The sequence below is a fragment of the Typopeltis vanoorti genome, chromosome 11, assembly GCF_054136105.1.
Source record: "Typopeltis vanoorti isolate ZY-2024b chromosome 11, IOZ_Tvanoo_1.0, whole genome shotgun sequence".
NCBI classification, from domain to species: domain Eukaryota; kingdom Metazoa; phylum Arthropoda; class Arachnida; order Uropygi; family Thelyphonidae; genus Typopeltis; species Typopeltis vanoorti.
The window spans coordinates 48,423,728-48,449,266 of record NC_143559.1 but is presented as its reverse complement, the minus strand read 5'-3'; the positions used below and the strand labels follow the sequence as shown (position 1 = coordinate 48,449,266).

At 36.9% G+C, this 25,539-nt stretch overlaps 1 protein-coding gene across 3 annotated transcripts in view; it reads right to left on the bottom strand.

Annotated features, from left to right (window-relative positions):
* LOC150101559 (uncharacterized) overlaps window positions 1-25,281 on the bottom strand; it is a 166,048-nt gene extending 140,767 nt beyond the window's left edge. Inside the window, exons 1-2 of one of the 3 annotated variants that reach the window (XM_090400083.1) lie at window positions 24,114-25,281; window positions 14,084-14,398 (exon numbers count right to left, since the gene is read on the bottom strand). In XM_090400083.1, the coding sequence (XP_090256209.1) occupies window positions 14,084-14,337 (254 nt within the window). In that variant the 5' untranslated portion in view covers window positions 14,338-14,398; window positions 24,114-25,281. Of the gene's footprint in view, window positions 1-7,086; window positions 7,589-14,083; window positions 14,399-15,145; window positions 15,279-24,113 lie in introns of those variants that run through there. The other 2 variants (XM_090400084.1, XM_090400085.1) reach the window with 2 other exon arrangements.
* Between the last annotated feature and the right edge of the window lie 258 nt (window positions 25,282-25,539).

The window sequence follows — 25,539 nt, the reverse complement described above, 5'->3', positions numbered from 1 at the left end:
ATCATGTATAAGCCACATTAACACCTTAAGAATAATAATCGAACAGTCGGGTGAATTTAACTCTCCTTTATATTTGCTGTTTGTGGATTATGAAAAAGATTCCGATTCCATTGCTAGAGATTGGGTGGAATACACTTCAAAACAAAGGAATGCCACAGAAGATAATAAACCTCATATAGGAAGAATATAAAAATTCCAAGGCCATGTGCTGCATGATGGATATCTGTCATCACAGCCCTTTCAAACTGTATCTGGAGTGTGACAAGAATGTCTGCTATCTCCCTTATGATTTACACTGGTGCTAGATCAAGTTCTAGAACAGACAGCAATGAAACATGCCGAAGGAATATCATGGGAAATAAATAAAACTTTGGGTGATCTATAGATGATGTATATGTCTAATTGCTCACAGATATCCAAAGCAAACTAATCACATTACAAGAAGAATCACTGAAAGTTGGTTTGAAAATAAATACAAACAAAACAAAAGAAGAATCAGTGTGAACAACAAGACACCAAGTACAAATGAAACTGGAAACTGTTTCATATTAAAAATATTTCATGCATATATTAAATCCGTTCTTTTATTTATACGGATGCGAAACGTGGCTGGTTTCAAAGGAAATGCAAAGAAAACTACAAACATTGATAAACCGATGTCTGCGGAGCTTACTTCGAATTTAGTGGCCACAAATTATTACTAACGAAGACCTCTGGAAAAGAACAAATCAGCAAAAAAAGTCAACCTTGAAATCAGAAACGAAAATTTAGATGGACTGGACATACACTTAGGAAAGATCATGAAGAAATATCTCATGTCTCATGCATCCCTGGAATGGAATCCACGTCCTAAAGATACACGAAGTTTTACGTTAATAGAATTTGAGAAGAGTTGCTAAGCTAATCGATAGAAGCAATATGAAGCGTTTACATACTCCCGATAGAAGCAATATATATAAAACATTTACATACTCCCGATATTCATCATGGAATCTGGGATAAATTGTATTAATATTATGATGTATAACAATAGGTGTATGAAAATATTTTTAATTAAAACAATTTTTTTAAAATATTTTAAATATAATTTAAATATTTTAAGATAAATATAAGTTACACCATTATTTCTAACAGAAATATGATTTTAATTATATTATAAGCTGTAACATAAATACGAATAGTGCTATTCCATCTCAATGTGCCTCAAACACTGTTAATATATGTAGGCTTTAATACACATACGTTGATTTTACATAGAAAGGGATTTTAAAAAATCCTAGAATACCAAGCGATTATTCAGTTCTTTAACCCATTAAAGCAAAACTTCCGCACAATTATGGCATCAAATGACATTACGGCCTTCTATCATTCACACTTTGTACACCCGACCGAACAGTCGCTAGTACAACCAGCTTACTTTACAACACCCTTCGCAGGAACTGCTAAAAAAAATAATAATACCATGTCTGCAATAGCCACGTGCAAGGGAGGTCTCCAGGGGTGGGGGGGGGGGTTAAAGGGTGTGCATATTTTATATCCTTCATCATCCTCCCCGAACCCGTTTCCGAAGCGATGGCAGCAACGATCTTTGATAAGAGGGGGTGCAAGGAAGGATGTGGGAAGAGACGATTTAATTCCAGCTACTGACTATGACCACTCGACTTCCGTCTGTGTTAGGGCAATTTTTTTTTTTTTTTTTTTTTGTGATGGGGAAGCGCCTGTCATCACATGACAGATTATCCCTTTCTTCTAGATGCGACTTAAAATTGAATTCTTTACATTCTTCAAATCCCTCTTCATGTCGAGTGACATCTGAAGTGTGTTCGTACCATGTTTTCTTTCTTAGTTCTAATTCGCAAATATTTGCGTTTGAACCGCCACGACGTCATCCCTGTTTCTGTCACAGATACGATGATATATTTTAGTTTTAATGTTCTCATTACTTTAACAAGATGCAGGGATGGTTGAACTCGTAATTACTAGATTTTCACGGCCGACTCTCCTGTTACCACCACATTCGTCAAGTTCCTACGCAGACTGTAATTCTGCTAATGTATGAGAAAAATAAAATTTAATTATCTGCTTCAAGTTTGTCATAAACTTTGCACTGTTATTCAGAATAGCTAAACGTTAATTAAGTTAATTAAACAACCAAGAAAAAGAATGACTTGTTTTGGAATTTAAAACACATACACGTTGTAGTCAACATTACACTTCAAGTAATTAACTTAGATTTTTTTTTTTTAATAAACGGACTTCACCCAACACGAATAGTACTAATTGTCTTGAAGCTAGCATATACAACTTTCCTCTTATATGATTGCTAGACCAATCAGCACAATTATCAGAAGCACTTTAACCGAATATCTTAAAAGTGCTTATCTTAATGAGTTTCAAATTTAAATCATTTAAAACACAACAATTAGCCTAACGGTTCGAATTTACAGCTTTTCTCTGTTTAAAATTAAAAGGATATATTCCTGGCCTCTTATTATGATATGTGATGTACTAAAGCTGTATTGTTAATTAAGTCTAGGGAGTCCTCCTTAGCTCAGTTGGTATCAACAATGTCCTATGACGTGAAAGCCCTGGGTTCGAACCCCGTATAGAACCCGAATAACATAAGAAATGTTTCAGATGAATCTGAAGATGAGTCGTCTCATGCGGTAGTGGTAAGATTTTTCCTCCAAAGGGCAAATGATGGGACTGAATGAGAATTCACACAATTAACAGACATAATACGATGGCCTCATAGCCTTAGATGCTTCGACCGAAACAGAAAATACATCATCTAATGACGTCTATCATCGAGATTAAGAGAGATTGTCAAATACTTTATATTTTTTCTCAAATAGTATATCCAAGAAACAAATGTCTGTCAAGAAATAAGTACAATATATTAATTATTAATAATCTTTGGGTAACCCTACATTCAGCCAGCAGTGATAACTTATTTCATGCAGTTCTCGCCTTTGTTTTTAAGCTAAAGTGAGAGTATTATTATCACAACGCCGTAAAATCTGAAGGGCAAATGTTTATTATCAAAACGCCATCTATTGTCCAAGTGGCAAACTATCACCTAATTACATCTACTTATCTGCCTCTACATATGAATACAAAAATGTAAATCGCCAGAGTCAGTCACAGAAGGGTTAGATTTATTGTTATTACGTACAACATTCTTAATTTTTAATACGGCACTCAGATACGTTAAAAATACGATAATAGTTGCACATTAGTCTGGCCTAGCCATTCAGATATGTTTTTTTTTTTTTAAATTCAATCAGAAAGAAGAATAAATAAAAAAGTTTTGGGGTCCCTTATCTCAAAGAAAGGTGTTTGAAGAGCACGCAGCTAAATCTTACCGGCTGTGTTCATGTTTGACTGAGCAACTACACTTACCTGATTAGACCATCGTTTAGCCGATCGACTGGCACTTGGAGAACCATCTACTCGTTCACACAATTTCTTGATTGTTCGCTGATTCAAAGGTCCCGTGCGATCAATACGCCTCAATACCTTCTCTCCGAGTACTTCTATCATAGACCCTTTCGTGCCTTTCTTCGTATTGTTCTTCTTCTTCTTCTTCTTTTTTTTTTTTTTTTTTTTTACTAAAGGAAGCTTCGTTCTTTGGCGTCTTTTCCCCACGTGGCACACACACACACGCTGCTAATGAAAGGCAACTAACCAAGTGGTCACGTGACCGTTCATTTAGTTTCAGTCTCATTACGAGATAAGTCCGCGGGGTGCAGGACAGTAAATAGCTTCGCACTTTGATCAGCGGTGACCTTTGGGTTAACAAAAGGAGGAACTTCAACTGGGGATTTCGCGAAATAAAGCTAATTGAGAAGAAAATACTTGTTTTGTCGGAATTTGTCAAACTACTAGGTCATGAAATCCTACAGATCGCTAATTATGAATTATCTGAAATATTAAATGAAAGCCTCAAAGAAAAAAAAAAAGTCAGTTCTTTATATTTAAATTTATTTGAATAAAATTTTCCGTTTATTTCTGTAATTCGCAACTCAAAAAAAAAAAAAAAAAAAAAGCATAAAAATCTTGACCCTCACAAGAAGGGATAGACTGAATTTATTCATGCTATCTTTATTTACTAATTTCCATTACAAAGTCGTGCCTAAATCCATTAACTCTAGCTGTTTGATGAGCATTAATTTCCTACTCAATATTATCGTGTCTTATTCCATTAAGTTGCCTACATTTTGTTGTCTTTACATTCTTCAAATGGATTGTAATTCTTCATGTCTTGTACATTCATCTACACATTTAGAAGCGGTTCTACAGTCTTTAATTTGGGAATGCCTCTGTTAACAATCTTTGTTGAAAGCGTTGAAACAAATGTAACAATAAATATTACCAGGCTTCAACTGACATGTTTTTGTGTTGTCTTGGAAACTAAACATAAATGTTGGCTTTGTTTATCCGATGGTATTTGGCCAGTCAAATAGCATCGGATTAGGCACCCAATCTCCTTATCTATCTAGATATGTATTTTTATTTTTATTAATATTAAAATACGCAGTGTTTTTAAAATGTAAATAGTTTGTTGTTCGAGCTAATCAAATGTGCATTTTGACCAAGTTCGATATGTGTACATCTATTTACGGTTGGATCTCTCCCAATTGTTTGTGCCCTCCGCGGGAATTATATTGTAATAAATATTAGAAACAGGGCAGGATGAATAATAAAAGGAGAAAACACGTGCTCCAAGCAGAATTTGTCTTCTTAAGTCGTGCAATACCAAGTTTGTCTTCTTTTCATCTGTCTACTCGATCGCTTCCACATTGTTTTGCTGTTTGTTCATTGAAACTTAAATGAAACAATAAATGCATGTTTATTCTTCTTTCTTTTGATTGCTACCATTTTTGTACTTTTAAGTCATTTAATGTAGTAGGGAAATGAAGGGGATGTGGAGAGAATTCTTTTGTAACTCAGTAGTACTAAAGGATTATTGCCTGTCTTGTCGCGTTTCATTGCTCTGAAAATAGAATAAATTATTATACAAATTGAAAGAGAGATAAACTGTTTTCCCCCACTTTTAACCGGTTTTTTGATGATATATCTGGGATCAATTGGTAGTTTCAAGAAAAATCGAGGTCTTCCTAGGAGTACAATATTTTCATTGTGAAATGTGCGATGTTGTAAATGTATCTTTGATTCTTTTGTACAATAATTTCGAACTTTAAAATAATAGCTGAGGACGGTTAAAAAAAACAAAAAAAAACTTGCAGCTAAACTAAATGCTAACCTGACGCTCGTTGCTGCTGCCATCTAGTAGCTAAACTACAAACTAACAGATATAATCAAATTGTTTGCTGGGTTCTTTAACATGCAGGCGCGCGCGCGTATGTGTGTGTGTGTGTGTATGTGTGTGTTGGGGGGGGGGGGGGGGAATTCACCGAAATGGAAAAAAAAAAAATTTCTTGGTAAAACTGATACTATTACTAACACGCAATATGTTAAAACATTACTAACTAAAAGCAACTATCGACCGTAAAATTACAAGAAAAGTAATGGGGTATCCATTAAATGACTGGATAGCATGTTATCAACAGTATAAAAAATTAAAAAAAAAAACTACTCGATGCATCTCAAGTGATCGCGCGCGCGCACACACACACACACACACACGCGTGTATGAGACAAGTGTTGTGGACTTGTAACATGTCATACAGCCATCAAAATATCGATACTTAAACAATGGCCCAGATCTCGTGTATATTTCCGTGACAATGTTCCCCCCCCCCTGCGCGCGCCATCCACTACCACGTAACACCTCTGCACGTGACGTCATCGATCACATGACCATCTCTGGTTCTACACGTTCCTGTCCGCAGTGTTTTGCGTGCGGTACTTGAGAAATGCCACGCATACACCGTGCATTGGCGATAATGAAAATGACGATTACGACCGTAGTGGTCAATCAATAAAGTGTGGCAGTTTATGCCAATACCTGCTCAGTTTTTCCTACGTGTGTGTGTGTGTGTGTGCGTGCGCTCGCTCGCGCGGTGGTCTTCTGTGCATGTTCGGAAACCCACCACCTGACAAGGATGTGGAAGGCTATTCGGAGGTCATTAAGAGTTGCTACATATGAAAAATACATGCATGATGGTTCCTCCGTTTTTCTAACCCCTATTTTCCTCCAGCTTGGGGGGGGGGGGATGTTTGGCTCTCCTGAGAATAAGAAGAATAATCCCAATGACAAATAACCATTATTTGTCTGTCTCGTTTACACACACACACACACACACACACACACACACACACACACACACACACACACACACACACACACACACACACAAAACAATACACTTCTTTGACCCTTTGACCCGTTCTTATTATTCGATAAGCGACAGACGAACGAACCAATACACGTTTTATTGAGAAGTGAGAATGGATACTTAGTTCCCTTGTTGTTTTTAATGTCGAATGTTTCAACAATTACTTTTAGATATGCATTTTAGTTTACAAGTCTGAATTGGTATTGTCATAGCAACGATATTAAGCATTGTTCCATTGTTGTTATGATAGTAGAGATCTACTGATGGCAGAGACATTTAAAAGGTAATAAAACAAGATCGAACTTCATTCTTCGATATGACTTATGTTTACATCCGAGCGACCTTCTTAATTTGTTTTCCTCTGTCTTGTCACGCGAAATGAGCTAATGTACTTGGAAGTCTCAAGCTTTTATATTATGAATTTCTGTATAATGGAAAAATAGTCGTTATTTGATTATGAGAATGAATGAATAGTAAGCAAACAATGGGATGACTTAAAACCAAATATAGATTACTTTATCTCCATGGTTACGGAGGAGATGTACATATACAACACCTTGGCTAGAAAAGGAATGGGTTGTAAGCTTGAAAGAGCTCAATCTTTAACGCTCTGGACATAAAGATATAGTTAGGCCTAATTCTAATCAAATCCTTGACTTGGTCTAAATCTAAAATGCATACAAATTCTCGCACTTTGGGTGCGCAATTTATTTTATTGGTGATTCGTATTGACTATACAAACATTAAATATTAAAAAGGAATGCAAAAAAAGTCAGATAAATACCTGTTCTTTCAGTTATACACAAAATCAACTTCAGGGGATCATAAATGCACGCGCAATCCTGTTAATTGGCTTCTTTCTCCTTTATGGGGGGGAGGGGGTCTGGGGAAGACCGTATAGCACCAACTTCCTTCTCTATAAACACTTCCTCGGTGAGAATTGGAAGCTAAAAGTGAACGGGTTGCATTGAAGACATCCCTCCTGTCATCGGCACTTTAACTAAGATTTCACTGCCGTCCACAATCATCCTGTACGGCGAAGACAAAGCAAACAAACAAAAAGAGAAGAAAAAAAAAAATCCATGTACCGCACGAGGAGGTTTCCAAAAGACGGAGAACAAACAGCTTCGTCGATTTTGGATCTTCGAAGCAGGTGTTGTGCTGCTGTCCGTCGCCGTAGGTAGACGAAGTGAAGCGAGCACTCGACAACCGCACTCGCGAGCGTGTGTGTGTGTATATGTGTGTGTGCACGTTTCCTGCCTGCTCGTTCCGAACTGAATCGAGTAATAGTGGCGGCTTCTGCTGCTGCTGCTCCGACCGCGTGCTTTCCCCGTTTTGCTAGAGCTCCTGGGACATACCCGCCTCGTCGTGCGGGAACTACACGCCTGCTCACAACCCACGGCGCTCCGATACACGACGGGTCTTGCGGAAGGATCTACGGCAGGAGAACTGCTCGGTAGAAACACAAGGGAAGACAGAAAGAGAGAGAGAGAGAGGGAGGCTGGCGGAGCTGCAAGCACGGATGCAGATGTGACTCGCGATCGGGGTTAGAACGGGCGTGTTGTCGGTTCCCAGGCAAGTACGAACGTGGGATTTGAATCGGAATGATGTAATCAAATATAGATGATCCAACGCCCCCTTTTTCAACAAGAAATCTCTGGTAGTTCAGGATATTTTTAAGATTCCCTCCCACCACCACTATTAACTTATCTACTCGTGTTTTATTCCACAATGTTGACCTCTAAAAAGTAAAAGTTTTGAATGGTATTCGAGTTGTTCTTGGATATCCTCCCCCCCCCCCCCTCCACCTAAACGTTGGGTTGGTTATATCACTGAATTAGAATCGGTCCTTGGCTTGCACTGAAAAGCAATATTTTCCCCAAAGATTCTAAAAAAAGAGAATAACAGAAATAGCTATAAAAACCTTCCTTCATCTGGTATCAGGTGACAATAGCGAATATACTGATCGGTAAAATCTCACTTAAAACAAAGCTTTCGACACCATACTCTTTACAGACAATAGCACACCATAGTCTGAATGGCCTTTGGTTAATCCAGATCAATACAACCATTATGTGCTATTGTCTGGTCTAATCCCTGAGGTCATTCCGCATATCAACAGCTTTTAGTCGTTAGGAAGCATCCAAAGTATAAGAAGAATCAACACAAACCACCAATTTATGTTTTATAATTATAATGGGTATAATTCTGAATTCTCTTACTTTTAACATATTCCAATCGGCATTGGGCTTCTACTCAAAGCTCTAGACACCCATGAGACTGGGAGGATGGAACGGCATCAATTATTAGTTAAATTATTGAAAGAACGGACAATAAATATCCATGATCATTTCTTGTAGCGAAATAGTAAAACAGAGCTGTGCCTTGAAAACTTAGTTTCTCAATTGACCGAGAGCTTGCGAGGACAGACAGCATTCAACACATGAGTTGCCTTAACACGACTCTGTTGTCTGTTTCGAACAATTGGGTCTCATCAGACAACAGGGACGAAAATCCTCTCATCAATAGCATTCAATGTTATGTTTAGCAGTTGATTTTTTGTTAAGTGTACCTAATCATTTAGGTTCATATAGAAGAAAATAATTTCTAAGACGATTCGAAACTTTGAACTTCGAATTCTTTCAAAAATCATCGTTTGACTCCATCAAGTGGACCTCGTCCCTTTAGCCACGAGGATTTGCCTTGATGACACTTTGAACTGCCGCTAAACGCGCCGTTCCTTTTGCGTCCGAGAGGGGCGGCCGTTTGTCTTCGAGTCACCGTTACAAGACCTCATCACTGTGACACGGGCGACATGTCTCCGAAGGGAGGAGCTCGTGGATTACTTTTACGGCTCATCTAGCACACCCTCGACTCTAATCTCGCTTCCACCCTCATTTCCCCCCCCCATCTTGAGTCCCCTTAACTCCACCTCTCCGGATGACATTAGAGAAATAAGAAGTGCAATTATTTGACAAGACAAGCTGGATGGCTTCTTTTGTTTTGCTTCGCGGCTCAAATGAAGCCTTTTTTTTTTTTTTCCTCTCTTTAAGTTTCCGTCTGACTTCATCTCGCAACTTAAATTAAGTTGTCTAAAAGATGTCAAGCTGTTGGCTGATCATCGTCATGAAAAGCCACACTTATACCACAGACGTTGAATAAATATTTGATTTTGTTTATTCCCGAATTTTATTCTTATATAATTTTACGTGTGTTTTGCTCTTGAAAGAAATTCCAGTAACTAAAATAACCTCTTTTCGACTTCCGGTGACTGTGGCGCCATCTCTTGATCTAAGCCTATACTTATGCGATACATTTTTTTTTCTCTCAAATCGCTGGTATTTATAGGAATCCTAATATAAATATTTGTAATAACATAGTCTGTTAAGAGAGAAATACAGTAGATTGCAGTATTTTCTTCATAAAATACTAAAATAAGTCAGAATATTTTATATCAAAAGGTAAAACTATAAATTCCATCTCGAAATTTTAGAAAAAATATTCTTTAAAATGAGATAAAAATATTTCTTTTTATATTTATTAATATAAACCTTTATTTTTTATATATCTGTAAAGTACAAGTAAAGTTCCGGATGCTACGCAGAGATTCGAAAGTTTGAGTTCGCTCTCTTAAGGTTTTTGCATTAAGGGAACAATTTCAGTCTCCGAAGAAAGTGTTCTCCGGCACGGCCCGCTGAGGGGCTTTGTCGGTGAATGCTTTTCTTCGGAATATGAGCGGTTCAGCTCGGTGGTGGTGTGTGGGTGGAAGGCTATCACTGAGTGGAACCAACGCTGAGATGAGATGGACGGTCTTTCGCCCACGATTGAGTGGCCTAGGGATCGTCCGAATTTTTAGAGACGGCTTTACCTTAACATATGGCAGTGCTGTAGCCAATGAGGTTCTAACTGAGGCTCGGCTATTGCTGTTATCCTCCTGCCATGATCAGAGCTTTATATAGCTCAATAACACCTTATCATTATACTGTCCTCTACAGATAACGGGGAGATGAAAAGCATTCTTGCTTCGCCCCTTTAAGCCAGTCCTTATAAGGAGAAGGACGTGTGGTTGCCGGGATAAGAATAGCACCATGTAGCTCATGCATGTCGTACGAGGCGACTAAAATGGGTTTCCAGGGAGGGTGATGGATGGCAATGCTGTATCCAAAGAAACTCTGAGGCTTGGCTATTGCTGTTACTCTCCTGCCATGATCAGGGCTTTATATAGCTGAATAACACCCTACCCATACATTGTCCTCTACAGATAACGGGGAATATGAAAAACATTCTTGCTTTTCCCATATAGCAGTCCTTTTAAGGACGAGAGTAAATACTCTGTGTGAGCGATAGTTACGAAGGAAGCTGCTAATGCTAATAAAATAATATTATTATTTGTTAAAAACGGCTGGTGGTCATAAACTTATGAATATTTGAAATTTTAAAGTTGTCGTATTCCATTTGTGACAATATTCGTTCTTTTTAATGATAAGTATAATCTGCGGCAGTGACACATGTCCCAAAGTCCAAATCTGCTCAGACTGGCCTTTTTGACCATACGAGGTTAGGAGGGCAATCCCATGTTAAATATATTTATTTGTTTAACATGTTATATATATTCTCGACAGCATCGTTGCTATTGACTGAGACATGAAGCCCTTTCATTTTAATGACTATAAAAATAATATTAGATTTCAAAAAAATAATTTAAAAAAAAAATAGCGCAATCGGAAAGACGTGCATTTTCGAACATGGACGGAGTTAGGCGATCTCGCATGACAGTGGTAAATGTTTAATCATTTGCAAAATGCGCAGTCAATAGAAAGGATGTAATTGCTTCCTCACTTTAGTTGCTTGATGTAATCACGAGCAGTATCCTAATGAAATTTAGGCTAAGGAACACATTTGAGTTGGGTGATGGAGTCAAAGCATAAAACATAAGAAAATTTTTCTGCGTATTCAACGTTTTGTTTCCATGGTAACGTTAAGTTTCGTTGGAATCTGCTAGGTGGCAGACATGTTACGAAATAGACCACGTTTCAGCAAGCTACACATTCCTAAGCTTGAGGCTACACTGAAAACTAATTTTTCGAACTTGGAAGGGGAAAACCAAGTGGAAATTTCCCTCCATCAAGAAAGTCATTCGATGCGACGACCACTAAATTCTGTGTTAGATATTTAGGTGCAAATGGCCTCATTATCTCTTCACCATATGCATGTGTTTGATGTATCTCTCCATCTGTGAATGTAACGTATTGAGTGTCCTTCGAGGAGTGACACCCTTTGCAGGGTTTCATCAGCGCACGCGGAACCTAACTGATTCAGTAACCTTAACTTGTAATCCTAGGGTCGTTGTCTGATAGATGTGTTCTGTCCGGAAACAAGGGATCTAATCAACTGATCACGTTATCCTGTCCGCCATCATCGGACCGACAGACGTTTAATGACAATCAGCTTAGAACGCTAATGTTGCGTTTCCCCAACATTCCTCCGTGATTGTCCGTTTCTGTGCGGATTATCGATCACCCTCCGTTCCGATACCCGAACTACACCACTACTGCCCAAACAGCGGCAGCAGGAAATGTTTACGGACTTGTGGAAGTTGTTTACCGACACAAACGGACGGAGTTCATTGAAACTACCCAGGACAAAGGCTACACATCCTTCGTATTCATATTCATCTCGAAGAGAGAGAGAAAGAGTGAGAGAGCCGGATTTCAATCAGACGGATTGCTGGAATTTCTGTTTCACCATTTTGAAGGTTCATCAGTTAGCAGTTTCTGTCTATGTTTTTTCGCTATTTGTACGCCTTCCCCCTGTTAACTGTTCAATACATTTGAACGATTTTACTTGCATTGATTTATATTTGACTGCTGGGTTGTGATCAATTGCCATTAGTTTTTCTCTGACTGCTGTAAGCATGAACGGGGATCGACTACATGGGGAGTGGGGGTAAATCCAATGCTAATGGAAATTCCCTCAATACTGGGAGTAAAATGTTCCCTAAACTATCCCCTCCCGAAAAAGATTTCTTTTAAACAAGGACGCACACACATGCTACAGCTTGTCTGATTTCCCTCTGTATGCAGGATGCATACAGAAAACGCTAGTCAATACGTATTGATCTGTATGATCAATAAGAACAAAACAATCAATAATCCAATAATTTGAAGAAACTATTCAAGAGATTTTTCCGCTACAACCACTTATTCATACAATTTACCAACCCCTATTTCTTATTTGTGAATCCATACTGTGTTTTCTTAATCCCCATTTCGAATATCATTTTTTAAAGTTATAGAAAAAAACAACAGAGAACATTCACTAAAAACACAAAGAAAAAACAAAACGAAAAAAACAAGTTTTGCACATAACTACGGATCGTGTAGTTTCTTTATTTGTCCACTAGGTGGCAGCACCATACAACTGCTTTGGAATTACTTAAAAATATTTCTATATAAGAAATGTGCAATCATCTAGTAGTGTAATTCCATAAAAATCTATTTCGTTAATTGGCTATGTTTAATAATGGAAGTAATTTTCGAAGAATTTAAACTTATTGCTAAATAGTGAGTATTAAAATAATATGCAACTTATTGAGGATTTTTCAGAATTAGCCATCAATAAAATAAATAATGGAGGAATTCATACAGAAGCAGGCTCCAGTGACTTGCCATAAACTTCCTGCAATAAGCATCTTCAATCGTATATAATAAATTAACAATGAACAGAAATTAAAGAAGAAAATTAATTAAATATGTTCTGTGCTTGCAAAATTATTACTAAATCTATAAAAATACTTTTGTAATAATCACTGAAGATAAATTGCAATATATGAATTTTTAATTAAAATATAATTAAAAGTCAAAAATCTATATTTAATCTATGTATATTTTAATATATTTTGGTTTTATAGATTAGTCTCTTGTAATTAATTTAAAAAATAAGTTTTTATTAAGGACACCATTTATTTTTATCATTACTTAATTTACTTATTTTAGCTGAAAGTTACATTTTTGATAACATATCATACCCGTGTATGTATATATATATGTATATGATTGTTCGGAGCACTTTTGTTTAATCTAATAATTGGGGATTTTCTCCTCTTTCCATGACTGACTTTCTTTTTTTTTTTTTTTAAGTTATAATCATATGAAGAACATTTTCTTTTTAATCCAAACAACTGTTCTGCTTTCTGTAAAACGTTGGAATAATAAGCAATGATTAAGGTACTATCCATCCTTCAGTTGTAGCTTGCTGACCACTTTAACAATGTCTTCTTTGCCTTCCTTCCTTTTTATTTTCTTGGCAAGGAACGTGTACAAAAAAAGGTTTTGTTGCACGATAAAAAGACAACCTCGTCAAAAGCTAGCGGCGATGCAATCACTCACAGCGCCTGTTATAAACAAATGCAAAAAGACGCCGCCACATATGGCACACACACACACACACTGAAGGGCCTCTTGAAATCAGGATGGAGTTCCAGGTGCTCCAAATAGAAGGGCAACGTCCTGCAAGTTCTCACAATTTCTAGAAGTTTCTGTGCTTTTCAGCGCAAAAACCTGTTTTCCGTAAACTGTAAGTTGAATACAGTACAAAAAAAAAAAAGAAGAAGAAATTGTTCATGTCAGTACATGCGCACTACACATGCCAAAAGCTTAAAATCCTTTTCATGCTAAGAGGTATTTGAATAAACTAAAAGTAAAAAATAATAAAAAAAGACTATTTTCAGAAAATGTCACTAGAGGGCGTAGCAATGTCCCATTATGTAGAATGACACTTACCTATAAACATTGTTGTAACCATTAGGAATTGGCAGAACGCGAGGCCTTGGCATAGGAGAAGGAATACGGTCGGGGGGTGGGCTGCATGTTAAGCCGTTTCTTCTCAAATGGGATGTCAACACAGGGATCCTACTGTGTAAATGGCTCCCATCGCGTCTGGTGGGAAAGCTGTCACAATGGCTGCTGTAAGGAATTCCGTGGGACAAGGTGCCATCTGTGTGATATGTAGTCGAGGCTATTGATGGATATACCATTATTGTGAAATATAGGCAGGTGGCGCCACTGGTGATCCTGAAGTGGCATATGATGACTTATCTGCAATGAGATCATAAGAACCAAAATAAGCTAAAAATACTCCAGCAAGGCAAAAAAAAAAACTTTTTTGAAGAAATATTTTATTTATATTAAAAATTAGGTAAAACTTGTCAACAAATATTAATTAAGCTCTATTTGGAATTTCTTAATGATTCCGATGACAAACAGTCTCTAAATCCTTTTCTTGTCATCATTTACCTCCCTTTGGGGGTTCAGGGGAGGTCGCATTCTACAAACCCACATGCCCATCAACACAAAAACCTATAATGGGATGTCATCGGACTCCCACATTGTCATAAATCTGTCTTCTCCTAAAGGGGTCGCGAACAAATCGCATTCTACTTTGACACCCGGTCACGCTTTTGTGAAAATCCTGCAACAAGTCTTTTTTTTTTTCCGCGTGTAGGCCACCGCTGCTGGTGTGTGTGTGTCGTACAGTAGGGCAGACATGGTATTTGTCTCTCCGCTAAACTAACGCAGTTGTTTACTTCCCTCTTATCGCGAAGGGGGTGTTTAAATAAACGTTGTAGCCATAGTGACCAGTCGTACTATTGTCGGTGTAATATTTTGACACACACAACTTCCGGCCAGCCGATAAAGCATTACTGATATCTGAGATTGTTTGTATAGCTGCGTTCCATGTTAAGTCCTCTCTCCCTGCCTTATCAGCTTAGTGTTCGTAGAGTACGTACGACCATGAGTTGTTAACATGATTTAGTTACATTTGAGGAAAGATTATTCACATACCTCACACCAGGGGGCAGTACCTCACGAAACTGGTAGAACCAAGGCTAGGAAGTAGCTGCTGAATTCACAGAACTTGATGTCAAATGGAAGAATGAAAACAGGAAGACAAAGAAGAGGAGGAACAAGAAGAAGAAGAAGTTGATGATGAGGAGGAAGACAACCAAAAGAATATTATCTTAAAGGCTTGTCTTTCCTTTTTGATTCACTTGTGGCCGTGATAAAGACCAGCTATCTCTTGGGCTGGCCGTTGATGTTACTGTTGACCTTTGCGATAAGAGATGATCGTAAACATTCCTATCGCCATTCTAGGCGGCGCCTTATTCGCTTTTCCTTTGATGTTGCATCAAAAACTTCGATAAACTACTTTTCCCCGTTTATAACCTCCTTCGTGTCTCCAATAATACACGTGGCCTTTGGTACTAGATGCGTATGTCGGTAAAAGTTCATTCAGAAGGGGGGTTGGGGATGACAGAGGTCAACATATCATCTTACGTTGTGACCTTACATCGTTCCGATGGCAGGAAACAGAAAGGGTTGGGAATGAATGAGTCTTTCAGTTCACGTTCAAGTCGTAAATTGCCGCTCGGGAGACTTGCGACCTTGGAAGAGCTTTGACGACAATTTTTCATCATACACCGCTGACGATACCACCGAGAAATTTACCGTGCCGTAAAATTTTTTTCCCAAAGATGGACATTGCCGTTAGATCGGGACGTTCGGTCGTAAATGTGCGAAATGTGATTAATGTCGGTGATCAACAGCAACTACTCGTCGAATATTGACGCGTGCGCAATTTCCGAATATTAACTATATACAACGGTAGTTGTTTTGCTAAATTGCAAAATAATCACTAGGTGGCAGCGCTTGAAACGACTTTGCTCGTAGATTTATATTTGCAGTTTTACAGTTAATACACTTTGTAAATATAATTCAAGATTCCTATGAAAAATTAGACGAATTTCCTTCTCAGGCTAAGTTGTCCATTGTCAGACGCAGGTTGATTATTTAAAGTCTCTGAATGATTTTATTTAACAGCTATGAGAATCCATGCAACTGATGGTTGCCTCGATACTAATGTCACCAAGCTTAGCTTTAAATTTATGACGTCTTAAATTTCTTAGGTCGACTAACTCGGGATGTGGCGTTTGCACACCATCGCGCTAGGCCGCACGAAGGAAGTCTTGGTTTCGAGTCTAGTCGGCGACTAGAGGAAATTTTTCTAAGCCTTTTTTCGACCGGTTCCCGAGTTAGTCGATCTCTGGCACGGGCAAGCAGGTTTTTCCTCCCGGAAACTCGGGTTTTTCGTCCTGTAAACTCAAGAAAATCGACCGTAGAACCCACATTATTTCAGACATTAAAATATATTGTGTTAGGGTTAGAGACCACGAGATGGCGGCACATTTGAGCCGTCTCTCTTCACTGCGTACCGCTTAATTAGTGATAGCCTTGGGCCATCTGTCTCTGATTGGGTACCAGTGGAGATTGAACTGCCCACTCAGTCTCCAAAAGTTAGATAGGGCTAAATGGCCTCGCCTACTCCCGTATATACGGGAATAAAAAGGCGTTAGCTGATTTTTTTTTTTTCAAATTTCTTAGAAAAATTGAAGAAAATAATATTAAATGTTTTATCTCATTTTAAGAAAAAATAACAAATCCTGAAACGTGTAAAATATTCAATTTAGAAGTTCCTTGTTTCTGTTTATCTAGATAGGTTAATTTTTTTTTTCAAAATATTATAAAGTAATAGTTTATATTCGAATACAGTACTTAATTTAACAATAATCAATTTTGTTTTTTGTCGTATGAAAAATATACTGGATGGCTAGAATTAAAGAGGAGGTGTTCAGAGTCCTGTACCGGAAAATGTATTGGACAAAATTCACCTAAACTTGACGTAAGTACACTCTCGAACATGGGGCTTTTTGATTTACAGAAGAAAAAAAAAGTACAAAATTCTGTCACCAGCGGACAATTGGCGCTAGAGTCACGAGATTTTTGCATAATCTCACTGTTTCTGCCGACGAGTTGGTGGATATAAAGAAGACCGAAACGGATTCGTGTCGTTCTCACAAGACTAACGTGCTATGGATCTCACCTTACCAGAACGTTCGTGTTGTTTATGATCAAGTCAGTCTTGACCATAAACAACACGAATCCCTTTCCACTCAATCGAAAGTCACAGAGTGGTGCGGTTTCACTGCATCGTCTATTATCGGTTCGTACCTTTTTGAAGAACTTCACTCGATAGGACTAATGACTTGCACCGTCTCTGTTCTCAGGTATCGAGAGATGCTGCGCAACTTTGTTGTGCAGGATGGAGCACCGCCTCACATTCGATTGTCGGTACAGAATGTTACGAAAACCCTCCACAGATCACAGAAGTGACGAGTCCTTCATTTCCCACTTCGTTCGCCTGATCTCAGCCTCTGTGACTTTTAGTTGTGGGACCATCAGAAACTTGTGGTGTATGAAGGACATGTTCCTGATTTAGCAACCTTGAAAGACAGAATAACGCAGCTAAGATGTCATAGAATCCTTTCTGTTGATTATGTTCCCCTCTCTTTGTCCCCCAACTGACCTTCATGTTTTTTTTAAATTTAATTTTTATTTTTTTAACAGGTAAATCCTGTCGTAATCTTGAACAAAAAATTATCCATACATCGAAAACGATTTTGAAGCTTTTAATACATCCTCAATCATTTGTATCTTCAAAATAGATCTAAAAAAATACTGCTTGTGCCTGTTGATAATTTATGGACGGCCCCTTAGTCGCTTTCTCATCCGTTTGGAATTCCTATTTCACATTGCAAGTCACCTATGAATGTCGAATAACTATAACCGGAGGGCTTGTATATGTTTCCTTGCCGTAGTTATATCCATAGAATACTGAAGTACAATCCCCCCCCCCAGCCTACTCAGTCATTTTTACTGTAGTAATTCCATAATTTAAGGTAGACAACTTACTTTGATTATTATTATATACATTGCTATAGAATGGTGTGATCAACAATACTGACATTTTATCACCGCATTAAGACACGCCTCTCTAAGCCTAACCTATTCCCAGAATGGGAGTTCATCATTTGTCACAAGAGTATTTTATGTAACCGCATCGCTGTGAGTGGTCTACACATACCAGAAGAAAAATAAAAAAGGTTTTTTTTTTTTTTTGCCTTCAGCAGATAAAGAAGGCAGCTAAATCCTTCAAAAAGTCATTCTAAATTCTAAATTAAGTTTTAACGTTCATTTTTGTGCATTCTGACCCCTTACACTGGGAAACAATTACACCCCATAAAGGGCAGACGCCTACATCTTTACTTCCTGCTGAGAACCCATTAACGAACGGTTCAAAAAGTAAGAAATAACCGGGTAGTTTTGGTAGAGAGGGAAAAAAAAAAAAAAACTATCGCGATGTCGACGCCTGATAAGTAACACTATCTGCCGTTAAGCGGCGCTAATGCTCCACATGGCCTGCATGTCGCCATCATTAGGGCTACTATACAAGGAATGGCCGCCTACTGTTTAATCTCTCTCTGCACATCATTTCCGCGAACCAATCAGACCATCAGACGTGAGTGCGTAACAATGTAAGCTCGTGATTGTGTATGTTGTCAGTTTGTGCGCGGGCAGACCTCGAGTTTGCACGTGCAGAGCAGGTTGATGTAAGCTGATCACGAGTTAGATTAAACTTCCATTTCTTTTTTTTTTTTCCATTTTTTTTTTTTATCTGCAGTTAGAAACAGTCATGAAAGGAAATAAAAAGAAACAAGAATGGGGAAATGAACGCTGTCACATAAAGAGGCGAGGTTTTTGACAGTAGGAACTGTTTTTCGCATGTGAATACTTAAATGTAAAAACAGACAAACATATTTTTATGCATTGATTATTATCATTATTATTATTATACATAATCCAGAAAACCTGCTCAAAGACTAAACAGCCAATATCAGCTAGACCGAGTGGACAGTCAACATTTTCCAATCTGGGTTTCAATCCTGCCTTGAGCGTAGATGGCTTGTGAATGTCTTGACGTGGTAATAATTGTCATCGCGCGGTGGGAGACCGCCATTCTGCTACGGGGACATAAAAGATTCGATCTCTATAGCAGGGTTTCCGGATTATCTAACCCTTTGACCACCCATTCACTGTGCTAAAGTGCCATAGAGTTACAACAGTAACTGTCTGTAGCACGTTAAGTTTGAAGTCTCGTGGCTGCCAATGCCGCTATTTGAGTTTTCATATTAAAAACAAAATTACTTCAATCTCTAGAAAAACAAATTTCGAACTTCGCAAAAATATCATTGTATAATTTTTATTGCTACAAAATGTTTTAGTACAATAATTTTACAAGTTTCAGCGCCCTCTCACAAGAAGTAAGATCGAAATTAACAAATAAAATGTTAATAATTAAAAATTAATGTGAGAAAAAACTAAACAAATAACAAATACGGTAATGAATTTAGTTAATAATCATAATTAATCATACATCATAAAAAAGATGTAATTTAAATCATTTTAAAATGATTTAAAAACTCTTCTCAAAACCGGGATTTTAAAGGGATTTTCATAGTTTAGTTATTCATCATTAACTGTGTTAATTTGGCTTCCATGGTTAATTAAATATATTATATTATAAAATTCAGTGTATCCTAACGTTGTCATTTGTTTTTATGCTCGAATACTATTTCAAATTAATTGAACACACACACACACACACACACACACACACACACACACACACACACACACACACACACACACACACACACACACACACACACACAGTTGGGTGTATCTTGTATTGATTATTCTTAGAAGAGAATTTATTTTCTTCCCACATCCAACTTCTTGATATATACCTCAAGGGATGTCTGATTGATGTTGATTGACTGAGTCAGACATGACTCAGTCAATCAACTAGATCTTGGTCTTCCTCTGGGTCTCTTTCCCTGACATCTCCACATCAAACACCTGTTTTGTTAACATTTCTATTCTGTTTAAGCCTCCACGTCACCACATATTAGCTCTGCTCACACATTTTTGAATAATAATGTCAAGTTCCTTCTTAATATTTTCATTTTAATATAATTATGCCACTGATCATTCTCAACTATCATATCTCCAATCTTTGATCAACTGTTTCATTGCTAACCCAACTCGATCTGCAAGTTAAATTTAGTTTGAATACCATCTTGTATACAGTTAGTGTTTTTCTGGTTATTTTCCAAGTTCATCTTCCACAAATTCTTATCCTCTTTATAAGTGAAAAAAATTCCTCTGTCATCTACCGTTTTATTTCCCTTTTTATAAATGAATCCTCTGTTTCAATCATCAGGAATTCGACCTTCTGACCATGAATTCTAAATTATGCAAGGTAACCACTGTAAAACTTTTACATCTCCATACATGAATATTTCTTGTCGAATGACATCTTAAGCTACCTTTCCACATTTCAGGCTTTTGATTTGTACCTCAAGTATTAATATATATTCTTGAATGCGTCACCGCTTGTTTCATTTAACAGTCTTTCAAAGTAATTTTAAAAAAAAATAAAAATAAAATAAAAAAAAACTCCTTCGTTTACCCATGATACTGATGCACTTCAGATTTACAGGATTTCTTGCGTGTCACACCATGCACATGCACAAATTATTGCTCTATATATTCTCTGGATATGTAAAGTAATGGTTTGGGGCTCTTTTTTTTTTTTTTTTTCCCATAATATATATATATATATATATGTGCTGGAGTCTACAGTTCACCTTTGAGAGCTACTCGACTTTCTTTTTAAAACTTTCTTACATATTTATCTTTATAAACTTTTTAATTTTTATAAAATTTTTATAAAATTAATTTTAAGAAAGCGTAAAATAAAACTGTAGCATTAAAATGGACTTAGAGATCTCCTTTATTTAAAGAAGTTTTAATGTATGCTCTCACTATCTCTTCCACCTCTCTCTTAGCGATTTGTTACTTTTGACCTCAACTCCCCTAATTACTACTTTACCCCTTAGAGGTCAGCGGAAAGCCGTCTACAATAACTCACACGTGTGGTTAAGGTCGGCTTGAATGGTACACGCTGTGATGATAAGCTTTACCCCTTCAGGGTGAAGCATGTCGTGAAGGGGGGGGGGGGAGAAAGATTCCATGTTTTGAACAAAAACCGATTTGTTGTTAGTAGAAATAAACGATAGACTGATACTCCATAAACAGGCATTCCAGAAAAAAAAATATAATGTTTGGAAATTATGATTTATTATATTTTTATTTTATTTTAATTTATTTACTTATTTTTGAAAATTTGCATTTATTATGCCAGATTTTTAACTTTCCTGACTTTTTGTCACAAATTGTTATACATAATAACATCCAGCAAAAATGACGTAATATATTTGTAATCCCCTGCCAATAAAAAAAATCCAAATGGTATATAAATATGAATAACGTTGTTCAGCTAATAACGGAATAATATATAAAATTAAATATATTATTTTAGTTATAAAATATTAATATATTTCTTTATAAAATTAAATATAATATTTTATTCTAAATATTATAAAAGAATGATTTTAATATTTTATTTAATAATTAAAATTATTCGTTGTAATTAGTTCCTACACTTATCATAGTAATTTATAAATTTCATTTATTTAAATATCATACAGTACTTGAATGTCTGTATATATATATATATATATATATATATATATATATATATATAGGCATCTGCTGAAGTTCCTTGATATATATAGTAGAAATTTAGACGTTATATCTGCACATACTTGAATGTCTATATAGTAGAAATTTAGACTTTATATATATATATACTATTATTTACTATTATATATTCTGCACAGACTTGAATGTGTATATGTATATATGTATATATATATATATACAGTACTTGAATGTCTATATAGTAGAAATTTAGACTATATAGACATTTAGTCTAAATATGTCTATATATTCAAACATGTAGGATCGTGTCCTACATGTTTGAATGTCTATATCTGCACATATACAGTACTTGAATGTCTATATATATATATATATATATATATATATATATACACAGTACTTGAATGTCTTTATCTGTACATATACAGTACTTGAATGTCTATATCTGTACATATCTGCACTTACTTGAATGTGTATACAGGGTTACCAGAATAATAACAGTTATGATACTTAACAGCAACAGAGATAGATGGAATTGTTTCTAGAATTGTCTTCAGAAAAAGAGACATTTAATTTTAAAGTTAAAGGGAGATCGTGTCCTACATGTTTCTATATTAACTGAATTTCAGTGAGTATTGAATTGTATGGCAATACGATATTTCTCTGTTATTTATTATAAAAAGATAATTTATTAAATTCGCGTTTCATATGGTATCAAAGTACACTGGTTTCTGTTAAGAATATATGTTGTCGTTATCAGAAGTCTTTAACCTGTCAATCAGATAAAGATCTCAAATTTCTGAATTGAAATGCATTATAAAGTAAACCTCGGTCAAAATGTTCATTATTTGAAATATAACCAATATATAAAGAACGAACAGATAATTCGTAATGTTTATTTTTTTTAATACAACTCGGGATGACGTATGTAGTCAATAGAGGGATGATCATTAATATACAGAGGTTTAGAAATAGGCAAATAAAAGACAAAAAAAAAAAAAAAAAAATAGAGGAGACGCCAAAAACAACTAGAGCCACTGCCAGACTTTTTAAAAACATTTTTCATGACTTCTTTCCAAAGTTGAACATCGTACAAATCGACTGTTAAAGGATTTTTTTTTTTAAAGCTTGAGGCTAGAGCAATGGAACGATAATTGGAAAGGAGCTTTCTCTTACTATACGAATAAACTAGCCAAGGCTACATCGTTCAATACATTACACCATTAATAGTCCAACTCGATTCGGAAATACAGCCAAATTTCATTGGCCGTCTCTGTATGCAGATACATTCGTGAACACCCTGTCAAGAAAGGGCGTTTGCATCCGGGTATTTAAGTAATCATTTATTATTTTCTTTCACGCCGTTCATCTTGCACTAGCGTTGTTCAGTCACGATCCTACGAAAGGCTGTATAAGGGGGGTGAAGGAGATCATCCCAACTCAGTTTTAAAACCACATCTGTATTACATGTCTCAGACGGGCGTGTTTCTTACCGTGTACTGTAGTCATAGAAACCAACCGAATCTGTGGAGTTATCCAGGTCGTACCGGCGGAATAGAGAAGGTGCGGATATTAGATTTAAAGGAGTCCTTAGCTTTCAAGAAATCTTTAAAAGGTCAGCACCAGCTGCTACGAGAGGAAAGTACTTCTTGCAGACGCATGACAGGAGCTGGGCTGAGTCCGCATACCAAACATATTTGGCAGGGTTTCTGAACGAGGCTTACGGTTGGTAATGCTCTGCACAGATGGGTGGTGTGGTGTGGAATAGAAATAGGAAATTCGATATTTGGAGGGATTTGGAACCCAGGAGAGGGGAGGAAATGAGCACCACCAACGAGTTTACGATCTACTCCCTGAAATTCCATATTTTTAACGGAAACTTTAATTTTCTTAGCAATTTTATAGCCTTCATCGTATTCTGTAGCTCCGAATGCTATCTAAATTCTAAATACGTGGTCCAAATATAAATATTAATAGATTTTCATAACTGAAATTGATCCCAACGACAAGTTATGAGATCGTAATTTTATGAAAACGCCACCTACTGGCAAAACATGAAATATTTACATCAATTCATATCATGAAACTATGACTAATACATCTCGACTGTCTACACGTGCTGGCAACAATAAGAGTTTTTTTTTTTTTTTTTAACTTAGTGTTTTGCATTTTTAACATGTTAAAAAAAAAAAACTTCGAATTTAGAAGTTTTATTTAACAGAACTTTATCACCAAAAACGGATGCACAAATGTATCTATTGAAATTTATATAATCGTGTATTGTGCTTACCTTTCTTTAAGTATGTTCTTCTTTGTCATCCTTCATACTATTCTGACAAAACTTCCCACGATGCATATTTGGTCCCCAAAATTTAAAAAGGGGAGGCGGAGATTTCACCTTTTGATGCTATTGTTCCATTGAGCAGTACACCTCCCAAACCACCATACTTTACAGCAACTTACGATGCACTAAACCAGGCTAGTAACGGACTATCACCCCGCACGCGAGTAGGTACAGTAGCTCCACTCGGACAAGTAAGTACTGGAGGAACGAGGCCCATGTGATACCAGTGCGTTCTAGACACGGCGTTCTCTCTCTCTCTCTCTCTCTCTCTCTCCTTCTTTCTTTCTTTCTCTCTCTCTTCAGCCGCCCCCGGCAAAGCCAACCTCGACAATGACCACCAACCAAAGTAGGCTTCGCACACTCGTCACAAGGGGGAGGACTTTGGAGTGGGGGGAAAGGGGGAGTTTAAGAAAGGGGCTAACGGAAGGGAGCTGAAGTACTGAGTGGCATTCACCAATTTCACTTTCGCGGCTATGTACGATGTACAGCACTGAGAAACGCTACAGGCAACGCAGAATACATCCGACTTTCTTTGTTACGAACTTTTCTACGGCAGTTCAGTAGTGGCACGAGCTAATCAGACGCTTCGTATTTCTTTCCGCCTATCAAGTGACACAGATCGAGTTTCTCCATTTCTTTTCCCCACCAGTGCGTAAATCGGATATAAGAAAAAGATTCCTTTGTTTAAATACTCAGCGGAAGAAACTATAAATAAATATTAAATCATAATGAAAGCCAGAGGACTTTGACCTCCTTATTTCTAAGCATGCATAACATATTGGCTCTCCATATTTCAAATGCGATGTAAAAAAAAAAAAAATAATAATTCATTCATGTTTCCGTAATGAAAGAGAGGCGTAGAAATATTTATAACTGCTCTACATGACCAGTATAGCATTTCCCAAGTTGCGATATCAGACTATTTTTGTCCCGCAAAACGACATCTGGTCATACTCAGTGAGAAATGACTGCTTAATGCATTTGTATGGGAAAGTAACTTGGAATATGCTGGGTAACATATGGAAGACGGAAGTGAACAATGGATTTACACCCGCAATATCCGGCTTATTCCCCTTATATGTTCTCACTACCTTTGTTCTGTCCCGGCCACTGTTCCCGAGGATAGAACAAAGTACGCGCACATCATGAGGTCTAATACGATACTCCCTGATCGAACTTCGCAGTTACACTCAGATATCTTTTCCCTGGAATTACTGATATGTTCACAGTCATAAAGAATATTATACTTGTAAATAGTTTGCCCTGTAAAAGACAAAACTAGTATAGAATAGCATGTATTTATAATTGTTTAAGATGCATTCAACTGGTGTTTCCGAAAAAATAACATCAACTAATACCTGTTAGTATATTT